Source organism: Oryctolagus cuniculus, chromosome 1, assembly GCF_964237555.1.
Source record: "Oryctolagus cuniculus chromosome 1, mOryCun1.1, whole genome shotgun sequence".
In the NCBI taxonomy this organism is placed as follows: Eukaryota; Metazoa; Chordata; class Mammalia; order Lagomorpha; family Leporidae; genus Oryctolagus; species Oryctolagus cuniculus.
Window position 1 is genome coordinate 19,527,274 of NC_091432.1, and position 23,637 is coordinate 19,550,910.

Consider the following 23,637-nt stretch of genomic DNA (forward strand, 5'->3'; position numbering starts at 1 on the left):
ATCTGAAATGTTGTCTTTGTCATTAGTACAAACTTTGCTTTGGCCCAGAGAAACCAGTAATAAGAGATCTGAGAAATCTCTCCCTGTATAAATTAATTAATCAAAATTTCAGCCTTGCAGGAGGAAACTGTACAACCAAATTGAAGTAGCGACCACTCAACACTATGGGAAACAAATAGACTACAAACAGCAAATATAAGCTGCTAATTAGAGTTTTCAAATAAAAATAACATTGTAGACACACTACCTAATGCTTGCTGAAATGGAGCAACCCCAGTACTCTGTGCCCACCACAGCCTCTCATCAGGGCAGAAGGAAAGCCCTCCATTGCTGAACCTGAATATGCTGCTGGAGAATCTGTTAACATTTGCGCCTTCTCTTGTTGTCTGTCATTTGCACATTTCTCTGGGTTCACTGGGAACAACTGTGAAGTTGGGTGGAGTCAGGAGGAGTGAAATTTTGCAGATGCCCATTGCCTTGGAGCCATCATAATATAATACAGACTCTGTGGCCTTGATTTGAGGCTGACATCATGCCTTTTGTCTGTGTGCCCAGATTTTTGAGGGGCATAGAGCCAAGCTTGCTTTTTATTTTTATTTTTTTTTAAGATTTATTTATTTATTTATTTGGAAGGCAGAGTGACAGAGAGATTGATGGAGAGAGATCTTCCACTCACTAGTTCACTTGCCAGGTAGCTGCAGCAGCCTTCCCGGGCACATTAGCAGGAAACTGAATAGGAAGCAGAACAGCCAGGACTAGAACGCCAACATCACAAGCAGCAGCTTAACCCAATGTGCCAAAATGCTGGCCCTGAGCCAAACTTTTAGAAGTAGGAAGCCTTTATTGATTTATTTTTTAAAAGATTTATTTATTTATTTGAAAGGCAGAGAGAGAAAGAGGTCTTCCATCCGCTGGTTCACTCCCCAATTGGCCACAACAGATGGAGCTGCGCCGATCTGACACCAGGAGCCAGGAGCTTCTTCTGGGTCTCCCACATGGGTGCAGGGGCCCAAGCACTTGGGCCATCTTCTACTGCTTTCCCAGGCCATAGCAGAGAGCTGTGGAGCAGCCAGGATTCAAACCGGTGTCCATATGGGATGCCAGCACTGCAGGCGGCAACTTTACCTGCCAGCACCAGTCCCAAAGAAGCCCTTATTTTACTTTCCTCCCTTTCCCTCATCCAGCTCAGTAGTTAAATGGCTTTTTTTTTAAATGGTAGTGGTGAATTTTGAGGGTAATTATAGGCATCTATGTGTTTGATCAAAAGTATATGTTAATACACATAGCTTTATCTTTATAACAGCAAGATAAAGAAGCAAAAAATATCATCCATGCTTCCTTGAGACATTAAATGTGGACAAGGTGTGAGCCTTTGGCAAAGCCGTTGAGACTCTCCTACCCTATGTCAGAGTGCCTAGGATTAAGTCCTGTCTCCACTTCCAATCTTGCTTTTTGCACAGCATGGCAAACAGCAAATGATGGCTTGAGTGCTTGAGTCCCTGCCATCCACATGAAAGATCCAGACGAAGTTCCAGGCCCCAGGCTTTGGCCTGGCCCAGCCCTGGCTATTACAGGAATTTAGGAAGTGAACCAGCAAATAGAAGGTCTCTCACTGTCTCTCTGTCCTTCATATAAAATAAGAAACAAATAAATAGGTAAGAGAATGGTGATCCCCCTTCCTGTTTATTCTACTCAATACTTTTGATTTCTTTATTCTCCTCTCTTTATGTCTGATGTTTAGAGTCTAAATTATTTTTTTTCTTTCTAAGCATTGTGCCAACCTGAATTAGAAAACCAAGATTCACTGTTGAAGCTTCTCCTGATTCCCTTGTTTCTGTGTCCCCAGCTAGAATCATGTGTCAATCTAGAGAAAGAGGAGGAGATTGTCATTTTTTTGGCAGAGGACTTGGGACCCTGAGTAAGAAGCAGACGGTCCCAGTGCTGCCTAGATAAATGTAGCCGTAGAGGCTACAGCAGATGGTGGGTTGGGAGTTGAGCAGTAGAGAGACCTAATGGTGATAGCAATGTGTATTTGGATGTCATTATTTTATTAGTTAGCAAACAGAACCATCCTTGTGGTCTTTCCTTGGTTTTATGCGTAATAGTGCTGTAGGTGTCAGCCCCCGAGAGTTGGCACAGTAGCCTAATCAATGTGTTCTGATGTCTTTTTTGATCTATTCTGCAATATCTGTAGCTTCATTAGCAAAACACAAGGAAAGGGAAGCAAATACAGAATTTTACAAATCACTTTGCGTCCCATAAACCTCTGAAAAAAATAATTCTCTGTTTTGTTTTCCTGAGGCAGTTTCCTGAGGAGACTTGCCCTCGACTTCTCAAGTAGAGTCTTCCCAGATTAGATCACCTGCGTCTGTTGAGGGCCCCTGAGCTGGGCTTTTTTAATTTGCTAAATGCCTCTGACAGCAGATACCTCCATCAAACAACAGAAAGAATGAGAATTTGAGGAGTGAATCAGCAGATGGAAGATATATATATATATATATATATATATATATATATATATATATATATATCTCCCTTCCCTCTCTCCCTGAAACTCTGCCTTTCAGATAAATAAATAAATCTTTTTTAAAATTAAAAAAAAAAAAAAAAAAAGACGTATCTTTGTACAAGGTGGGTAAATAAGACAAAGCCCAGAGGAGCTTTGTCCATTTGAATATGCTGTCTGTGTGTGCCCATGATGTGGGCTGTCCTGTTCCAGGCTCACATCAGGTGTAAGCAGCTGCTTTCTGGCAGGGGATCGCACAGTGGGGCTGGCACACTGATCCAAATGCGAAACAGAACAAGGCAGGCAGGCGCGGCTAGATGCGGGCTAGCTCATCAGTCCCGTCCTGTGGAGCGGGTCTCTTCACTGATGGACATTCTTCCAGGCCCCATCCTGTCAGCCCTGTGCTTTATTTTCAGTAACTGCTAAGTGCAGACTAGGGCTGCCTGTGGGCATTGGATACGGCATGGAACACAGTGAGAAATCAAGAGTCCCCGCCGTCTAACCAGGGCTGACCTTTTTTCCTCTTAAGGATTAGTATGCAGGGTCTTCAGAATGTTCATGGAAAATGTGTAAACTACGCAGACTTCAAACTTTTTTGCACCAAAATAGACTTAACTTTTAATTCCATTTTTGCATGAACTTTTTGAAGTACCCTCATAATTAGCAAGGAGCTGTCTCGAAGACTGCCGTCTTTAAATATCCTAGTTCTCCTGAGAAAGTAAGATGTGTATTGGCGAAGTGCGTTCCATCTCCAAAGTCATACAGCAGGTGTGGAATAGGATTCCTGCTCAGAGACAGCTCTACCTGTATCACCTTTTTCGTGGAATCAATGAGTTTGAATTTTTGTTCACTTTAGCTTTGAGTTGAGGGGCCAGCATTACAGCATAGTGGGTTAAGCTTCTGCTTAAGGTGCCAGCATCCAGTTATCAGAGTGCCAATTGGAGAGCAAGCTGTTCCACTTCTGATCCAGCTTCCTGCTAAAGTGCAGGGAAGGCAGCATAAAATGGTTCTCAAGTGCTTCAGAAGCAGTACGCCAGAGAAAGAGGGAGTTAGTGAGAGGGCTGTCTTCCACCTGCTGATTCACTCCCTATATGGCTAGAACAGCCTGGGCTGGGCCAGACTAAAGCCAGAAGCTAAAGAACTCCAACCTGGTTTCCCACATGGATGACGGGGACTTGGGCCATCTTCCACTGTGTTCCCGGGCACATTAGCAGGGAGCAAATTGGAAGCAAAGCAGCTGGTACTCATACCAGCACTGAGATATGGAATGCCAGCGTTATAAGTAGTGCTCACCCTACTGCCCCACAGTGCTGACCCCAATAAATAAATAAATCGTTAAAAAAACAAAACAAAACAGCTGTTGAGTGGCTCTCCCGGAACAGCTTTTAATAGCTTTTTCCTTATCTAATCTCTCAAATGCTGTGTCCCAAGTGCGAACTAAGACTCAGCAGGTGGTTGTGGTGACGTTGACTATCCTATGGTTTCCTTTTTTTTTTTTTTTTAAAGAGATTTTCTTATGTATTTATTTATTTGAAAGGCAGATGACAAAAAGGAAGAGAGAGAGAGAGAGGAAGAAAGAATCTTTCATGCAATGGTTCACTCTGTAAATGCCCACAACAGCCAGGGCTGGACCAACCTGAAGGCAGAAGCCAAAGACTCCATCTTTATCTGCTGATTGGGTGGCAAGAACTCACTTAGGCCACCATCCACTGCCTTCCCAGGCACATGAACAGGGAGCTGGATTAGAAGCAGAGCAGCTAGAACTGAAACTGGCACTCCAATATGGGATATAGGCATCCTAAGCAGTAGTTTAAACCACTGTGCCGCAATGTCTGCCCCTGTAGTTTCCTGGGTTTTTATTTTTGTTGTTGTTTGTTTGTTTTTAAGATTTATTTATTTGAAAGGCAGAGAGAGGGGGATCTTTCTTCTTCTAGTTCACTCCCCAAAAGGCTGCAACCGCTGGAGGCGGGCCAATCTAAAGCCAGAAGCTTCCTCCAGGTCTCCCCTGTGGGTGCAGGGGCCCAAGGACTTGGTCCATTCTCCACTGATTTTCCAGGCTATAGCAGGTAGCTGGGTCAGAAGTGGAGCAGTCAGGACTTGAACTGGCACCCATATGGGATGCCAGCACTGCAGGTAGCAGGTTTACCCACCAGGCCACAGCACTGACCCCTAGTTTCTTTTTCTTTTCTTTTTTTTTTTTTTTTAAGATTTGTTTATTTTATTTGAAAGACTTACACAGAGAAAGAAGGAGAGGCAGAGAGAGAGAGAGAGAGAGAGAGAGAGAGAGGTCTTCCATCGTCTAGTTCACTCCCCAATTGGCCACAATGGCTGGAATTGCACCTATCCAAAGCCAGGAGCTTCTTCCAGGTCTCCCATACTAGTGCAGGGGCCCAAAGACTTGGGCCATCTTCCACTGCTTTTCCAGGCCATAGCAGAGCTGGATCAGAAGTAGAGCAGCCAGGAGTTGAACCAGAGCCCATATGAGATGCTGGCAGCACTGCAGGTGGCGGCAGCTTTACCTACAAAGCCACAGTACCAGCCCCCACCCCCACCCCAGCTTCCTTTAAAAAAAAAAAAAAGATTTATTTATTTTACTTGAAAGTCAGAGTTACAGAGAGAGAGAAGGAGAGGCAGAGAGAGAGAGAGGTCTTCCATCTGCTGGTTCACTCCCCAAATGGCAGCAACAGCCAGAATTGCGCCAATCTAATCTTCTTCTGGGTCTCCCACTTGGGTGCAGGGGCCCAAGGACATTGCTTCCCCAGGCCATAGCAGAGGACTTGGATTGGAAGTGGAGCAGCCAGGTCTTGAACTGGCGCCCATATGGGATGCCGGCACTGTAGGTGGAGGCTTTACCCGCTACACCACAGCGCCGGGCCCCACACCAGTTTCCTTTTAAAGTAACTGAAGTGACATATCTTTCCTGTCTCTTGTGTTTCTTTTTTTTTAATAGTGTTATTTTTTAAAAATTCATTTATTTTATTATATGAAAGGCAGCATTACGTACACACACACACACACACACACACACAGGTTGGTAGGGAGAGAGAGAGAGAGAGTGATTGATTGATTGATTTTTCCATCCACTGGTTTTCTTCCCAAATGGCCAGAACAGTCAGGGCTGGGCCAGGCCAAAGCCAGAAGCCTGGAACTCCATCCAGGTCTCCCACATGGGTGGCAGGGACCCAAGTGCTTGGGCCATCTTCCACTGCTCTCCCAGGCACATTAACAGGGATCCCAGAAGTGGAGAACTAGGACAGGAACTGATGTTCACATGGGATGCCAGCTTCCAGCAGTAGCAAGCCCCAGTACCACAACTCTGACCCTCCCGTGTTTCTTTTTCCCTGACATTTTAGTTTGAATGACAAGGTATCCTTTAGCATTTCCAGAGAGAGTTCAAGTCAGCAGGAAGGTGCCAGAATTGCTTGTCCTCAGTTCTTTTCCCAGCATCACCTCCAGACTTTCTTATCTTGTCTTCTTTCTTTGTCTGACGCAGCCTCCGTGAATGTGTTGGTGCAGAACTGCAAGATCTACAATGACGCTAGCTGCGACATTTCTGCAGACGGCCAGCTCCTGGCAGCCTTCATCCCTAGCAGCCAGAGGGGCTTTCCTGACGAAGGCATCCTGGCTGTGTACTCCCTGGCCCCCCATAACCTGGGCGAAATGCTGTACACCAAACGATTTGGTAAGAGATGGGAAACCCAACTTCAGAACAAAAGGACATTGGTTGTTTGGCATAGGCATTCCTGGGTGAGGCATGGCTTGGGTGAGACCAAAATTCACATACGGTCCCCATCTATACTGGGGCCCAGGCCAAAGAAAGATTGCTTTGCAGGGGTTCTGGCTAATAGCATGGCAGAAGAATTATGATGTTACTTACTATACAGTAACATCACTAGCATGCCACTGCTCTGATGGTCATGGCGTAAGGAACTAGGCACACACATACCCTGCAAGGCATTCCAGCATTGTGTATTAAAAGCCCCCAAAAGTATGTGGCTCTTTGATCAGGAAATCTCATTTCCAAGGAAATAATCCAAAAACTATACAAAGATTTACTTACAAGGGTGTTTACAGCAATCATATTTTTTATACAGAAAAATGTCCCTGTTGCTTTAAGAAGTTTTTAAAAGTCCTGCTTAAATAAATGATAATACAGTGACAGGGTAGAATACAATTGGACTTTAAAATGTTCTTTTGGAAGAATATTTAACTATAGAAATATGTTTATGATGAAAAAAAGGTAAATTTCAAAACAGTATTTACATACTATGATACCAGTTTTGAAATATGTGATCGTGGGGTAACAATGGTTGGCATTTGTTAAGTACATTCTATATGCTGAACACTGTACACTGCTGTCTTATACTCCTCAGTACAATCTTGAGATAACACCAGGATGACCAAACAAATAAGATTGGAGAAAAACAGGAAAGACTAAGAGTGAAAATTGTTTTCTTGGAATGGCAAGAACTCTGGGAAACGTGTATCTGTTCTGTTGGCCCTCAGGTCCCAATGCTATTTCGGTGAGCCTGTCCCCAATGGGCCGATATGTCATGGTGGGCTTGGCCTCACGAAGGATCCTGCTGCACCCCTCCACAGAGCACATGGTGGCCCAGGTCTTCAGGCTGCAACAGGCCCATGGTGGTGAGACCTCCATGAGGGTGAGTGCCATTGCTATGCCTCCACTGTACAGCACCCCTCCTAGAGTGGGCAGGGCACTGAAGGGTGGTGGGATGACCTCTGAATCAGGACCAGGGTCACAGGGAGTAAGGAAGAATTCTAGACCATCTATTACTAGCAGCTCTTACTTTTGGAAGCTGTAGACTTTTAACAGGCAGGTGCTTTCTCATACCCTAGATTATGAGCTGAGTTCCCCAGAGAGTTTCTTCAGCTAAAAGATAGTACTTCCTTATCTTAACATGAAACTTTTATTCTGGAGATATGTGAAGAACCCAAGGAAATATTTATGCTTATTTTTAAAAAGTGATTTGGAGAAAGAGAGCTATGCAAAGTGATAATACCATGAGATGTTCTTTTCTGTGGGTTAGAGCCGTGATGGGTGATGAAGACTTTAGGCAGCTACTGTGCTCTGAGCCATCCCCACTGATTTCACCAGAGGACAAAAGGTCCTGTTTTGGACCCTTTGTTATCTAAGGAGTGCCTCTCTTGTATTGCCATAAAAGCCTTCTGGGTGTCATGTGGTTAGTGGCCTTTTGGACTGAGCCAGACTTGTGTGCCTGACTGAGCTTCCCACATCCCACAGGGGCTCATTTGGCCATAGTTTTGTCAAGGAGAGTCAAGCATTTGAACAGTTCTCTAAATTAGACCATATTTAAACTCTGTCTCAAGCTAAGAACCTGTGAATTAATTCCCTCAGTGTTTGTATAGTCTGTACCATTTATGATTTCATGTACTTACTAGCATATTTTTCTTTAGCTGTGTGGTATGTATGTTTCATTGGGTGCAGCACATCCTCCAGGGTCTTTCATTTAGTTGCTGATGTTTGTTGAATGTCTGGAATGGGAACCATTTGTTTAAAGGCAATTTAAGAGCTAGGACTCATTACATACAAGATGATGGCAAGTTGGTGGCCTGCTGTGGTCCTTGCCTCTCCAGCCTCTTCTCCAGCTATATCCTCTAACTACCTACTGAGCCACTTTCCAGGCTCCTTGAATTTGATGAGGTGCTTTCTTGCCAGGTGCCTTTGTCTGGACTGCCCTTCTCTCTTCCATCTCCACCTGTCCACAAGCTCTTCCCTTCTGTGTCGCCCTCCTTAACAGAATTGATCACTCCTCCCTTGTGCCTCCACGGTACCTGGTGCACACTCCTCATGTTAGTACTCATCACACCAAACTGCAGTTATTTGTTCCCATGCCATTCCCCTCTCCTGGACTGTGAGCTCCTTAAGAACAGACACCATGTCTGTTTTATCTTTATAAAGTCCAAGTACCTACTAGGTAATCTGACATTTCGTAGAAGCGGAATAAATGAATCTCAAGAGAAGCATCCTCCCTAACCTTTCTAGTTGGTAACTAGCGCAGCCAATGATGTCTGCCATCACGTCTCATCAGGCCTCTGAAAGGAGTAGAAACCAGATGGTTTCTGCTGTTGACATTATAATGACAGGACAGGTCTGATTCTTGAGTTCCATGTGATTCTGAAAATATTTGACATTGGGTGAATGAGAAAAAACTGCATGGTAAGTTCATCAAGCTTATTTCTATGTTTAAAGGTGAAAATTGAGTTTTAAATTTTTGTTTGTTTTATCTTAAGCAGACTGGGATGTTAACAGTACCTGGTGTCTGCATTTCTCCACCCAGAACCCCAGTCCCAACAGCTGATCTTCTAACCTTCCTACCTAATTGTGAAACAGTTATGTGTAGTCATTGAGAGGCAGGATCCGATTTCAGTGATACGAATGGACATCTCCAGCCTATTCTGGAAGCCAGAGATCTGGCCCGACTTGTGAGCATAGCCAGTCGGTTCTGCATCCTAGCAAGGTTCCTCTTTTCCATAAGTAGCCAGAAACATCTGACTAAGGGCAAACAGCTATGCAGTGGCAACCACAGTAGTGGGATCTGTTGGCACAGGTAGGGTGGCAGTTGAAGGCCTACAGCTAAAGAACTCTGCTGAGGAGCCAGGCTAAGCCATTGCTGTCCTGATAAGGAGTTCACGGCAACTAGTCTGCCACTGCTTGACTCATGGCAAGAGCTTGCTCTGAGGCCTCCCAGTTAGGCATTTCTGATTCCTAGGTGCCATCTGGCACCAGGAGAAGGAGCTGAACTGACTAGAAGGTTCCTGTTTGGAAAATGTTCTCTCCCAAGAGACCAGAGCAAGACATCTGTCTCAGCAAGGTTTTACTCAGTTAGTGTCCACTCAGTCTGAATTTGCCTACATGTGACAGAAAGGTTTCTTGTTTTCCAGGCTTTGGTTACCCCTTGCATTCAAAGGCACCAAAGCACTAAGCACATGTCCTTGAGTTCAGTCTTTAGTGGAAGGAAAGACACCAGTTTTTTTGGATAGCTGTGCTGTACCGTCGTTTAAGACAAGAAGTGAGTTCTTTTCTGAGAGCAGGAAACTAGGGGGATAGTAGAGTGTTTCCCTCTCTGATGTCAAGCCCTGGTTTTGAAGGAATACTTTTGTGGGTAATGGACCTGTTCTAGGGGCTCTCTAACCAGAATTCCTTCTCTGTTTGATGTCAACTCTTGGAATTCATTGTGGCAATATATTTTTTTAAGATTTTATTTATTGTTTATTTGAGAAGTAGAGTTACAGACAATGAGAAGGAGAGACAGGAAAGGTCCTCCATCTGCTGGTTCACTCCCTCAAATGGCCACAATGGCTGGAGCTGGGCTTATCCAAAGCCAGGAGCCAGGAGCTTCATCTGGGTCTGCCATGTAGGTCCAGGGACCCAAACTCTTGAGCCATCTTCTCCTGCTTTCCCAGACCATAGCAGAGAGCTGGATTGGAAGAAGAGCAGCCAGGACTAGAACTGGTGCCCATGTGGGATGCCAGCACCACAGGCAAAGGATTAACCTACTACGCCACAGCACCAGACCCCGTGGCAATATTTTGAAAGATGTACTTGTTGGGCCAACAGACATTCCCCGGAGAACATCCACCAGAGCGTTAATTTATTTTAATTCCCACTAAGTGATATATCTCCCCAAGAGATGATCTCTTACATGACCCTCTGTGAAAACTGCAGATGAACTGCTAATTGTGATTAGCTTTGGCACTTTTATTCTAAGCAGTTCTTTAGACCTTGGATCAGTGCTTGTCAACCCATGATCTTTGGACAACCAGCATTAAAACTCCTTGGTGCCCTTGTTAAAATACTGATCCAGGTCAGACCTAAAATTAGAATAGAATGGTGACCAGAGGGACCATGTGTCTGTATGTTTTAAGCCAGTTTTCCAGGGTTTGGTGTTTGATGTGGTAGTTAAGAGTCCTCTTGGAACAACCACATTTCCTTATCAGAATTCCTGGGTTCAAGTCCCGGCTCTGTTCCCAGTTCCAGGTTCCTTCTAATGTGCACACTGGAAGCAGCAGATGATGGCTCAAGTAGTTGATTTTGCCACCCATGTGAGAGACCCAGATTGAGTTTCTGTCTCCTGGCTTTGTCTTGGCCCAGCCCCATCTCTTTTGAGCATTTGGGGAGGGAAACAGCATATGGAAGCTCAGTGTGTGTGTGTGTGTGTGTGTGTGTGTACACATATGTATGTGTGTGCACACATGTATGCATGTTTGTATACCTTTAAAGTAAATAAAATAAATAGAAACTATATAAAACAAGCCCTTAAGATGATTTAGATGCATACTTGAACTTGAGAACTACTGTTGTTAGCATCTACTTTCTTTCCTGATAGGTTTTTATGCTCAACTTTCACAGCAAGGTAGAGACATAATTTTCAGATTTACTTACAATTGTGATTTTTTCTTTCTTTCTTTTTGTTTTTAAAGATTTATTTATTTATTTGAAAGACAGAATTACAGAGAGAGGGAGAGAAATCCTCCATTTGCTGGTTCACCGGCCCCCAGATGGTCACAACAGCTGGAGCTGGGCCAATCCAAAGCCAGGAGCAAAGAGCTTTCCCTGGATCCCCTACGCGGGTGCAGGGGCCCAAGGACTTGGGCCATCTTCCACTGCCCTCCTAGGCCATGGCAGAGAGCTAGATTGGAAGTGGAGCAGGTGGGGCTTAAACCAGTGTCCATATGGGATGCCGGCACTGCAGGCGGCAGCTTTACCCGTTAAGCCAAAGTGCCGTCCCCACCATTGTGTTTTTACGTGTGGTGTTTTGCTCCTTTTCTAATTTTGTTGCAAGCACAGTGGTGTTTGTGTTCTATTTCCTACCAAACTCCACTTTTTGGCTGACTGTGTATCGCCTCCCAGGTTTTCTCAGCTGTTTCCACGCTCTGGGTTCTCTGTTGACTTATCTCTATGTGCTAAATTCTTTCCTTCCCATGTTGAATTGAGTTTTTTACTTTATTTCTAGGATCCTGGGTCCTTTTGATCTTTCCCTTCTCTGCTTACAGAAGTTAGATTTGGTCTCCCCAATTCTAATGACTGGCAAACCAGGCCGAAAAAGGCGGGCACATATTTTCTCTCTCCCTTTCCTCCATCTGAAATTCCTCCAACCTGGATCTGCTACTGTGTGTGACTCAGAGTCTTATTTTCTGCCTGACTCCCTGGTACTTGAGCCAGTGAAGGCTTTGTTAATTTTTTTGTTTTGTTTTTAAGTTAGGATTTTAGAAATTGCTGAGCTGAAGTTTTGCCGAATTCTCAAAACACTAAACTGCCTATGTTCTGTCTCAGCTTTCATTTTCTAATTGGAAAAAGGCACAATATTGTAACAGAAAACTGCAATTAATTTTCTAAAATAGTGGCAACTTGCACTTTATAATAACTTTGGTTGTAACCAAGTGAAAGCATAATAACAAAATACAAAGTTACTAATGAAACCAGAAATAGTCATATATCAAACTGTTCTTCCAGTTTTTTCACAGTAAATGCTGTTACTTAGGAAGGGGGGAAAAGCCAGCAACTGTGCAGGGGGACCCAGAGACAGGGCAGGGGCCTGCACTGTGGCGTAGAAGGTTAGGCCTCCGCCTGCAGTGCTGGCGTCCCATATGAGCACTGGTTCAAGTCCTGGCTGCTCCACTTCCTACCCAGCTCCCTGCTAATGCACCTAGAAAAGCAGCGGAAGGTGGCCCTTGTGCTTGGGCCCCTGCACCCACGTTGGGGGCCAGGAAGAAGCTCCTGGCTTCAGTCTAGCCACTACAGCCATTTGGGGAGAAAACCAACAGGTGGAAGATTTATTTGCCTCTCTCTCTCTCACTCTCACTCTCATTTTCAAATAAATAAATCTTTTAGAAAGAGAAGCAATGCTAGGACATTTTGAGCTTCAAAGCAAGAATATGGATTAGTGCTTTCAGCACAGGAATTAACAGGTAGATACTGTTTCTCTCAGGTGCATGGACCACCCAGTAGGTGGAAACTATAGGAATTTGAGTGGTTTTATAAGAACTACCAAGGGTCTTCATTCTATAAAGCACAAGGATCTTGAATCTCACCAGTGCTGGTTTACTTTTCTCTCTGTTCATTTTAACGGCAGAAGTGATGGACAAGGACACTTTTGTTTGACTTGGTTGAGGGAAGAAGCACTAGAACAGAAAGCAGTTTAGCTCCCCTTTCTGCATGTAAGAGCATTGTGTGCTTTAACGCAGAGTTTCAGATATGTAAGGGTCAATTTTATGGAGAGCTTTTTTCTTTGTGTCTGTGTGGTAAAACTATATTCAAGGGTTGAGTGACTTTCATGGAGACAGATCAATAGTTTGGAGGTGGATTGGAAAGAGAACATTTATTTTCTTCCTTCTCCTCCTCTCCCTTCCCCTTCCTCTCTCTTCCCTTAAAATTAAAAAAGTAAAATAAAATTCTTTCTCTATGAGACACAAAGAGACAGAGAGCTCCTATTTACTGGTTGATGTTCCAGTTAGCCACAATGGTCAGAGCTGGGATCTTAATCCAAATGGGTAGTAGGGACCCGACTGCCTCACAGCACATTAGGAAGCTGGAATCAGGGGCAGAGCTGTGGCTTGAACCCAGCCACCCCAGGACTGCATGCAGGCATCCCAACTGTCAGCTTATCCACTGGGCCAAGTGCCCAGCCCTCTCCGCCCTTCTTGATCCTAAGGGCCTCACTGTACGGTGATAGTCTTTTTTTTATTTTTAAGATTATTTATTTTTATTTAAAAGACAGAGTTACAGAGAAGCTGAAGCTGAGAATGAGAGAGAGAGAGAGAGGTCTTCCATCTGCTGGTTCACTACCCAGATGGCCGCAACACCCAGAGCTGCGCCGATCTGAAGCCAGGAGCCAGGAGCTTTTTCTGGGTCTCCCACTTGGGTGCAGGGGCCCAAGGATGTGGGCCATCTTCTACTGCTTTCCCAGGCCATAGCAGAGAGCTGGATCAGAAGTGGAGTAGCCAGGACTCGAACCAGCGTACAAATGGGATTCCAGCACTGTGGGTGGCTTTACCTGCTTTGCTACAGCTCCGGCCCCTCCCACATGCATCTTCTAGAGTTCTATCAACACACATCCCTTCCTCCTCAACAGGTCTAAGGCAGCAGAGAAGGAAAGTAGGTTTGTTACCATTTTTCATAGTCTTGTAACTCACCCAGATCTGACTGGGCAGTAGTTCTCAATGTGTGGAGCTCTGATGACCACATCAGATTTACAGGGAGCTTAGTAGAAGTGCAGGGTCTCAGCCTCACTTCAGACCTGATGAATCAGAAATTCTTGGGAGCAGCTCTGCCATTTGTGCTTTACCAGCCTTTCATGCTGCTGAGAATCGGCCATTGACTACATTGACTGGGGATTCCAGTGAGACCTGGCTTGTCAGCATAGCCAGGCCTTTCCATATTTCTTTCCCAGTCTCTTACTCTGTGTCATCATCTGGTTTGCCACTATGCCTCCTGTTAGCCAGATCTTTCATGTATTTCAGAAACTGACAAACCTTCTTGCCCTAAGCTTCTCTGGAGGACTTTAAAGACTAATGCTGGGGGCCGGCGCTGTGGTGTAGCAGGTAAAGCTGCCGCCTGCAGTGCCGGTATCCCATATGGACACTGGGTCAAGACCTGGCTGCTCCTCTTCCAATCGCGTTCTCTGCTATGGCCTGGAAAGCAGTAGAAGATGGCCCAAGACCTTGGGCCCCTGCACCCACATGGAAGACCCAGAGGAAGCTCCTGGCTCCTGGCTTCGGATCAGTGCAGCTCCAGCCATTGAGGCCAATTGGGGAGTGAACTAGCAGATAGAAGACCTCTCTCACTCACACGCTCTCTCTCTCTTTCTCTCTGCCTCTCCTCTCTCTGTGTAACTCTGACTTTCAAATGAATAAATAAAATCTTTAAAAAAATGACTAATGCCTTGAGAACTTTTTCTAATCCTGATTAAAATTCTTACTTGCCCGCAGTTGGTTTGACTTAGCCTCTCACCTGCAAGCCCATAAGTGTTTTCCTTCGTGCTGGAATACAGAAATGCGTCAGCTTAAAGAGTGAGCAGCAAGGTCTCTTTCTCTCCAGGCCCTTCCCCATTTGAATGAGTATTTCTTGGGCTTCTTTTCCCGACATTCAACTCACTGCTATCCTTGTTTGGGAGGTGTCTGAGATAATACCCACTAATGGATATTTTAGAGTCACCCTGGCTATAAACATTAGTTGGCTTTCACAGCCACCTTCACCGAGCCTTGTGGTAACTGATTGTTATTATATCAAGTTCATTCAAAGAACCATAGATTAATACCCAGAGGGCTGAAGTTATTGGAACTACAGTTGTAGCTTAGATCCTGGATCAGGATAGGTGGCCAGTGCCATTAGCACTGACCAGCATCTATTTAACTGCCCATATAAAGAGGCTCTTCTGACTTTTCCTAACGTGCAGTCTTTATTACCTAGTCTTCGCTATGACTCCTTTCCTCCCTTTTACCCTGTGATGTAATCTTTTTTTTTTTTTTTTTTGACAGGCAGAGTGGACAGTGAGAGAGAGAGAGAGAGAGAGAGAAAGGTCTTCCTTTTGCCGTTCGTTCACCCTCCAATGGCCGCCGCGGCCGGCGCACCGCGCTGATCCGATGGCAGGAGCCAGGAGCCAGGTGCTTTTCCTGGTCTCCCATGGGGTGCAGGGCCCAAGCACTTGGGCCATCCTCCACTGCACTCCCTGGCCACAGCAGAGAGCTGGCCTGGAAGAGGGGCAACTGGGACAGAATCCGGCGCCCCGACCGGGACTAGAACCCAGTGTGCCAGCGCCGCTAAGCGGAGGATTAGCCTAGTGAGCCGCGGCGCCGGCCGTGATGTAATCCTAATCATCTGTACTTTTCTAGGTTCTCAAAGTTTGATTTTTAAAAGGTGACCTAGAAGGCCAGCGCCGGCACACCGGGTTCTAGTCCCGGTCGGGGCGCCGGATTCTGTCCCGGTTGCCCCTCTTCCAGGCCAGCTCTCTGCTGTGGCCCGGGAGTGCAGTGGAGGATGGCCCAAGTGCTTGGGCCCTGCACCCGCATGGGAGACCAGGAAAAGCACCTGGCTCCTGGCTTCAGATCAGCGTGGTGCGCCAGCCGCAGCACGCCGGCTGCGGCGACCATTGGAGGGTGAACCAATGGAAAAGGAAGACATTTCTCTCCGTCTCTCTCTCTCTCACTGTCCACTCTGCCTGTTTAAAAAAAAAAAAAAAAAAAAAGTGACCTAGAACTTCAGTTCCATCCAGAGTGTTCTCCAGAAATTCCAAGGAACTGAGCCTCTTGTTAATCTTGTCTGGCCTTGGAGGGTGGCAAATACCAAAAATAAAGACATTTTATTTTTGTATCCTGGAAGGGTACTATTTCTTCAAGCAGAGATTGGGATAAAAGAGACATGGCTTTGTTGTCAGAAGTGATTTACTCCTGCCTAAGATTTTGTCCTCATTAATTTTCTTAAAGCTGCCTGTCAGTTGATTAAAAGCTGTTTCCGCTGCAATTATCTCAAAGTTGGCTTCTAAGATGTGGTACAAAGCATCTATCCTCAAAAAGTTCCTTTCTTCAGAACATTGTAGGAAAGGGGAGGGAGTATGGAAGAAGTCAGAGGTGTCTCCGATGTGATTTGCCAGAGAAGGGCGGGGCAAGATAAAAAAATTAAAAATAACATTAGAATTACAGTCAAAGCCATTCATTTAGGTAATTTTTTTCCCTGACAGATTCATCCAATTCTGACAGTTTCTTTCCTCCCTGTTCTCTTAGTGGAATATGGTCCCTACTGCATTTTATTATTTTTTTAAGATTATTTATTTAATTGAAAGGCAGAGTGTCAGAGAGAGAGAGACTGAGACAGAGAGAAAGATCTTTCATCTTCTGGTTCATCCCCCAAATGGCCACAGCAGCCAAATCCGGGCCAGGCCAGAGCCAAGATCTCCATTCAGGTCTCCAGTGTAGGTGGCAGGGGCTCAAGAGTTTGGGCCATCCTGTGCTGCTTTCCCTGACACATTAGCAGGGAGCTGTATCAGAAATGGAGCAACAGCTGGGATTCAAACCAGCATTCTGATTTGTTGCTGGACTCACAAGCAGTAGCTTAACCTGCTGCCCCACAACATCAGCCCCCACATTTAATCTTTTTACTCAAGAAAATTTTATTGAACCCCTGCCATGGGTCAGGTACTTTGCTCAGTCTCAGAATGCAGCAGTAAACTAATTGATTAATCTCTGCTCTTGTGGTACTTCCCTAGTAGATGTTGACTGAACTTTTTGTTTTTAAAAGACTTATTTATTTGAAAGGCAGAGTTACAGAGAGAGAGAGGGAGAGACAGAGAGAAAGATCCTCCATCCTCTGGTTCACTCCAAATGGCCACAATGCCCAAAGCTGGGCCAGTCTGAAGCTGGGAGCCAGGAGCTTCCTTCAGGTCTCCCACGTGGTTTCAGGGGCCCTAGCACTTGGGCTGTACTCTGCTGCTCTCCCAGGTGCATTAGCAGGGAGCTGGGTCAGAAGTAGAGCAGCCAGAACTCGAACCAGCACCCATCCAGGATGCTAGCAGCACAGGGAGTGGCTTTACCTGCTATTCCATAGTGCCGGTCCTTTGACTGAGCTTTTTGATTTTTTTTTTCAGCCTTCAATGCACTTGGCTCATGGGATGCCCTCAACATTTGTTTCATGAACATGTAACACACATTAATTGTGTGCCCTGTACTTCCTCACCCATATATGCATATACATCCTGCTCAGCACCAACACTATCAGTATGCCTAGCCCATTGTTCAATAAACTGTAATTGGTTGAAAGTGAGGTTATCCTGAAAATATGGGGTGTCTTACTCATTTCCACAATTCTGCACAGTATCAGGATTCTCAGTGTTCTAGGGTCAGTACTGAACATGGTAAGAGATTCACAGTAGATAGTTTCAAAAGTAGAAGGCTGAACATTCTGTTGTTTTGAAGAAGCTGGAAGTATATAAGGTTATTCTTGTCTTGAACAGATACATACTTTCTTCTAAAAAACTAAATGGATCAGAGGATAGGCATTTGCCATAGGGCTTAGCATTCCATTTAAGATGCCTGCATCCCACATTAGAATGCTGGTTTGAGTCCTGGCTCTGCTTCCAGTTAAGCTTCCTGCTAATGCACACATGAGAAGCAGTGGTGATGGCTCAAGTATGTGGTCTTGCGCACCCAAGTGGAAGACCCAGATTGAGTTCTAGCTCCTCATTTTGACCTGGTTCAGCCCCAGCCTTAAGGCCATTAGGGGAGTGAACCAGCAGAAGGAAGATCAATCTCTCTCTTTCCATCTCTCTCTCTCTAACTCTACTTTTCAAATAAATAAGTGAATAAAACATACATTCACTGATTAAAAAAAAAACTACATGATCAAGCAAAACAAAAAGTCTCTCTTATGCAGGTGAATCTACTCATTAGTCCTTTTCCTTTGGAATCTGGAAAGCCAGGAAGCTCAAGAACATGCTCAGTGATATGGGAACAGGAAGAAGTAATTATTTTAATTTCTGGGAATTCGAGCCGGCGCCACGGCTCAATAGGCTAATCCTCCGCCTAGTGGCGCCGGCACACCGGGTTCTAGTCCTGGTCAGGGCGCCGGATTCTGTCCCGATTGCCCTTCTTCCAGACCAGCTCTCTGCTATGGCCCGGGAGTACAGTGGAGGATGGCCCAAGTACTTGGGCCCTGCACCCCATGGGAGACCAGGAGAAGCACCTGGCTCCTGCCATCAGATCAGCGCGGTGCGCCGGCCGCAGCGCACCAGCCATGGTGGCCATTGGAGGGTGAACCAATGGCAAAGGAAGACCTGTCTCTCTCTCTCTCTCATTGTCCACTCTGCCTGTAAAAAAAAAAAAAAAAAAAAAAAAAAAAAAAAAAAAAAAAAAAAAAAAAAAATCTGGGAATTCCAGAAGTAATGAGTGCCTTAATCCCCCCTTTTTTTCCTTCCCCAATTTAGTGTAGACATAAATCTCTCAGCTGCAGTGATTTTTGTGATTCTAATGGCCAGAAATGGCCTTTGGAAAACAAAAATGCTTACCCTCTTTGTCCTTGGGATCTCTTTGAGGAACAAATAAATAAGACAAAGTCCCAACAAATCCCAGGAGGTTGGCTGAAATTACTTCAAGGCAAGGGACTGTCAGTAGCAACAAAGGGCAACACATTCCAGAGAGTTAAGGAAAGCAGTTGTTTGTTCTTCTCTTCTGTTGGGAGAACTTTGGTTTGGACAGATGTGGTCCAGGTAGAATTGTTCCTGCTTGAGTTAAATGGAAGGGGAAAATTAGATGACGTTCCATTCTGGTTTTCATTTTTTAGTAACTAGTTTAAAAATTGCATCAGCAGGGCAGGTGTTGTGGATCAGCTCCAGATGCCTGCATCCCATACAAAATTCCTGAGGGCAGTCTCTGCTCCTCTGCTTCCATTCAGATTCCTGCTACATGCACCCTGGAAGCAGCAGGTGATGGCTCAAGTACTTGAGTCTGTGCCACACTTGTGGGAGACCTGGACAGTGCTCTGTAGCCCAGGCTGTTGCAAGCATTTGGGAAGTGAATCAGCAAATGGAAGATCTCTTTCTCTCTGTCTCTCCCTCCCTCCCTCCCTCCTTTGTGGGGAGCAACTCGGACTAGACTGTTACTGGAATTGAGACTTATTCTATGCATCTGCTCTCCCACAATATGGCGCTGAGAAGGGAGTAACAACTTCTACGCAGCTGCCTCTCGCCAACTTGAGTGATGACCTGCAGGAGCTGATCCTGCTCCTGATTGGAGGAGAGCAGCATGCTCAGCGTGTGGGTAGCAGAGTTGGGATTGGCGGAAGAGGACTATAAAGGAGGAGAGAGACAACATGCACCAGGAACATCTATCTGAAGGAACACCTGTGCAGCCCCCGAGAGAGCCGGCCGGTGGTGTGCCGCTCCCCCGCGGAAGTGGGGAAAGTGGCAGGGGGAACCGCCCTTGCACGGAGGTGGAACGGTCGGTAGCCAACCCTGGAAGAACCAGCAGCAAACCCGGGAAGGGCTGAGCAGACAAAAGAACAGCACAGGGTCCTGTGTCGTTCCTCCACGAAGAGGGGGAGCGACACTCCTTCTATCTCTTTCCTTCCCTCCCTGTCTGCCTTTCAAATAAATAAGTAAATCTTAAAAAAATAACTAAATTTTTTTTTTAATTTTTTGACAGGGAGAGTGGACAGTGAGAGAGGGAGACAGAGAGAAAGGTCTTCCTTTTGCCGTTGGTTCACCCTCCAATGGCCGCCAAGGCCGGTGCACCACGGCTGGCGCGCTGTGGTCGGCGCACCGCGCTGATCCAAAGGCAGGAGCCAGGTGCTTTTCCTGGTCTCCCATGGGGTGCAGGGCCCAAGCACCTGGGCCATCCTCCACTGCACTCCCTGGCCATAGCAGAGAGCTGGGGGCAACCAGGACAGAATGCGGCGCCCTGACCGGGACTAGAACCCGGTGTGCCGGCACCGCAAGGTGGAGGATTAGCCTATTGAGCTGCGGCACCGGCCAAAAAATAAATAAATAACATCAGCATTCTATGAGTTCTGAACCCCAACATAGAATATAAAAAAGATTTGGAGACAGTAAAACAAAAAAGTTTCTAAAAAACAAATCAGAAGGGCAGGCATTTGCTCTAGCAGTTAAGCTCTCAGTTAGGATGCCCCTGTCCCACATTAGAGTAGCTGGGTATGACTCTGGCTCTGTCTTTGGCTCATGATTCTAACTTCTTGTTAGTACAGATGCTGGGAGGCAGGGATGAGTTTAAATACTTGCTTTCCTGCTATGTGGGAGACATAGGTTGAGTTCCCAGCTCCCAGATTTTGGCCTAGCCCAGCTCCGGCCATTTCGGATATCTGGGGAGTGAATCAGCAAATGGGAATGCTCTTGTTCATTCTCTGCCTCTCAACTAAATAGGAATTCTTTAAAAAATAATATTTTCCTGGAGATGAAGGGTCTCTAATAATTCACGAATCTAATCACAGCACAAGCTTGAAAAGGAAAAAAAGATAGCCATAGAGTCCCTCCCCCTGCCTGCACTGGGATATGTGCGCTTCTCAGCCTGTGATAAGATATGTAGCCATCCACTTACAATGGAAAGGTCAGCTGTCTCTTCTCATCTGCTTTCCATTGATTTTTCCTTCTTCTTGGAAAGTTGATTCTCTTCAAGTCACCCTCTTCTAGAAGCTTCAAGCCTCCCGTAATTCCCATCATTACCCAGAAAGCTCTTCTTCTTCTCACAGTTCCTTTATTCCTCCAAGCCCCCTTGGCCCCCTTTCCCTCCAAGCCCCAAGCGCCTTCTCCCAAGGCCCTTCTAGCTTCCATTTCCACGATCTTAGCTAAATAAGGAGATCTGCCACCTGCACTAGACCTCCTGCCACTGCTACAGAAATCTCAGTTTTACAGAGAAGGGATTCCAGATGTAAATAAAATTGCCATAAAGTTTTTCCTTTTAGCCTCTTATTTGCGCTGCTCTGAGTGATACAGTTTGCTGCTTAGACTAATGGTCTGAGTCTTATTGGCATGCATTAAGGAAAGGGGCTGCAGTACATTTTTCCTCTGAATTTTAAAAGGATGGAGAGGAAGATTTCCTGCTGACCCTGGCTCCCTCTCATTCTTTTCCTGCATTTCTTTGAGCAAGAAACCTTTAGTTTTGATCTAGGAAATGTCTTCTTTTGCTACTATTTCCTATTACTTAGTTTGAAGGATAGAAAGGCAAGCGATGATGGGGTCGGTGCTGTGGCATGGCGGGTGGGGCTACCGCCCATAGTGCAAGTGTTCCATGGGGCCTCCACTTCTGATCCAGTTTTCTGTTATGGCCTGGGAAAGCAGTGCAGGATGGCCCAAGTCCTTGGGCCTCTGCACCTGTGTGGGAGACCTGGAGAAGGCTCCTTGCTCCTGGCTCCTGGCTTCAGATTGGCACAGCTCCGGGCATTGCAGCCATCTGGGGAGTGAACCAGTGGATGGAAGACAAAGATTGAGTCTCCCTCTCCCTCTCCCTCTCCCTCTCCCTCTCCCTCTCCCTCTCCCTCTCCTTCTCCCTCTCCTTCTCCCTCTCCCTCTCTCTCCCTCAGCCTCTCTGTAACTCTGCCTTTCAAATAAAAATAAATAAATCTTTAAAAAAATTGGCAAATGATGTGAGAGATTGTCTTGGAACCCAGAAGTAGAAGGATAATTCATTATCTCTTTCTACCCCCCTGTACCCATACAGATCTGGGTGACCTGACTCATTCTCTATTGACGTGCTGCGACTGCACTGACTTGGAAAAAATTTGTTCCTTCTAGCATATTGATTCCAATTTTCTTCATAGATGTTAGACAGAAATGAGAACAATCTACTTTGGGAAGGGGGGGTTGCCGTCAGCATTTGTCATATCTCAGGGAATAGTTATAGCTGCAGGTGAAATCAGGACTCTTCAAATAAGAATCAGCAGCTGGGTTTTGTATCTAGCCCCGCAAAGTACCCTCAGGTCCTGAAAATCCTCTTCCTGTGTACTGGATGTCACTCTGTCAGAGGGCAGGTGGGTAGTTTTGACAGGCTACAGGGCTTTGTCCTTAAGATCCTATGGGAGCTTCAGAACACGTGACTAGTGTCAAGGAAACCTTCACTTGGACTGCATTTGGAGTACCTTTAGCTGAAGGCCAGGGCTGTCCTCCCAATGTCTCTGATCTTTCTTATCAGTATTGATGAACTTTGGGTCTCAGAGCCAGTCCTCACTGAAGTCTGGGAGGAGCCTCACAGCTCACCCAGTCCCTGTGTCGGAGAGACACAGAAGTGGTGGGACAGTCGCCTGAGCGACCTTGTTGTCAGTGATGTTGGTGTCATTGTTGCCAGATAGTGTCTCATCTCTCTGGCTGACTGATAGTGAGAGGTGTTTTCCCTTAGTGAGGTGTATTGAGAGCTGTTCACCTCAGGCCAGGGAAAGGAGTGGAAACCACATCTCTGGGTGTTTGTTAAAAATGGGTCAGCATCTCATTGTTCCAGGCATGTGTTGAACAAGAAGGACTGGACCGGGTGACTTCTGGGGACCTGAGAATCAGTGATTCCTACCCACCCTGCATCCTCTATGCTGTCATCCCCCCATATGTCTTTGCCCTCATCTCCCCCTTCCCACCCCCACGCTATACTGTGATAAGCAGTCAAGTGCTTATCAGGACTCCTGGAGGCTGCTGATCTTCACGTGGCATTTTCTGGCTTCCTGCCACAAAACAGGATTTAGCCTAATACTCAAACAGTAGAGGAGATGGGCATTTGGGAGCTGCCCTTTCAGCACTGTTTAAGGATGGGGTGGGGGTGGTGGGTGGAGAGGGGTAGCAGGACAGAGCCAGAGGACAAATCGATGACTCCTGCAGCTGTGAGGTTGTGAAGTGACTGGCAAGGTCTGGAGGTCTAATTACTTCTAATTACTTATTTCCAAAGACTCTATGACCTTGTCTCACCTAAGCTGTGGTCATCCGTCATATGGAGAGTTTTGTCCCCAAATCAAGTTTCTGTTCTGAGAAACAAAGTGGTAGTGTTTGCTTCTTAATCCCTTGGCAGGAGGACAGTAAAAGGTAAACTTGTGACATATGAGAGGCTTGTTTGCTTCTTTCTTTTTTTTTTTTTTTTTTTTTTAAGATTTATGTATTTTTTACTTGAGAGTCAGAGTTACACAGAGGAGAAGCAGAAAGAGAGAGGGAGAGAGAGAGGTCTTCCATCCACTGGTTCACTGCCCAGATGGTCGCAACACCCAGAGCTGTGCTGATCTGAAGCCAGGAGCCAGGAGCTTCTTCCGGGTCTCCCATGCGGGTGCAGGGGCCCAAGGACTTGGGCCATCTTCTACTGCTTTCCCAGGCCAAAGCAGAGAGCTGGATGGGAAATGGAGCAGCCAGGACTAGCTGGCACCCATATGGGATGCTGGTGCTTCAGGCCAGGGCGTTAACCCACTGCGCCACAGCGCTGGCCCCTGCTTCTTTCTGAACCTGGAAAATTTCTAGAAAAGAGGGATTTTTAAATTATTTTCTTTGAGATTCCCATCAAAAAACTCAGCACAACCAACCCCCAAAGCATCTGATTTACTAAAACTCTGTTCTTGCAAGGCCACTTTTTCTCTCCCTCTGCCCCATTTGCTGCAGTTATATCATTGAGATTTTCGGGAAGAC

General features: G+C 45.9%; 1 protein-coding gene across 5 annotated transcripts in view; it reads left to right on the forward strand.

Moving 5' to 3' along the window:
- AMBRA1 (autophagy and beclin 1 regulator 1) overlaps positions 1-23,637 on the forward strand; it is a 194,142-nt gene that overhangs the window by 144,855 nt on the left and 25,650 nt on the right. For all 5 annotated transcript variants that reach the window (XM_051826317.2, XM_051826319.2, XM_051826321.2 and 2 more), the window contains 2 exons: positions 6,000-6,188; positions 7,013-7,167. In XM_051826317.2, the coding sequence (XP_051682277.1) occupies positions 6,000-6,188; positions 7,013-7,167 (344 nt within the window). The remainder of the gene's footprint in view (positions 1-5,999; positions 6,189-7,012; positions 7,168-23,637) is intronic.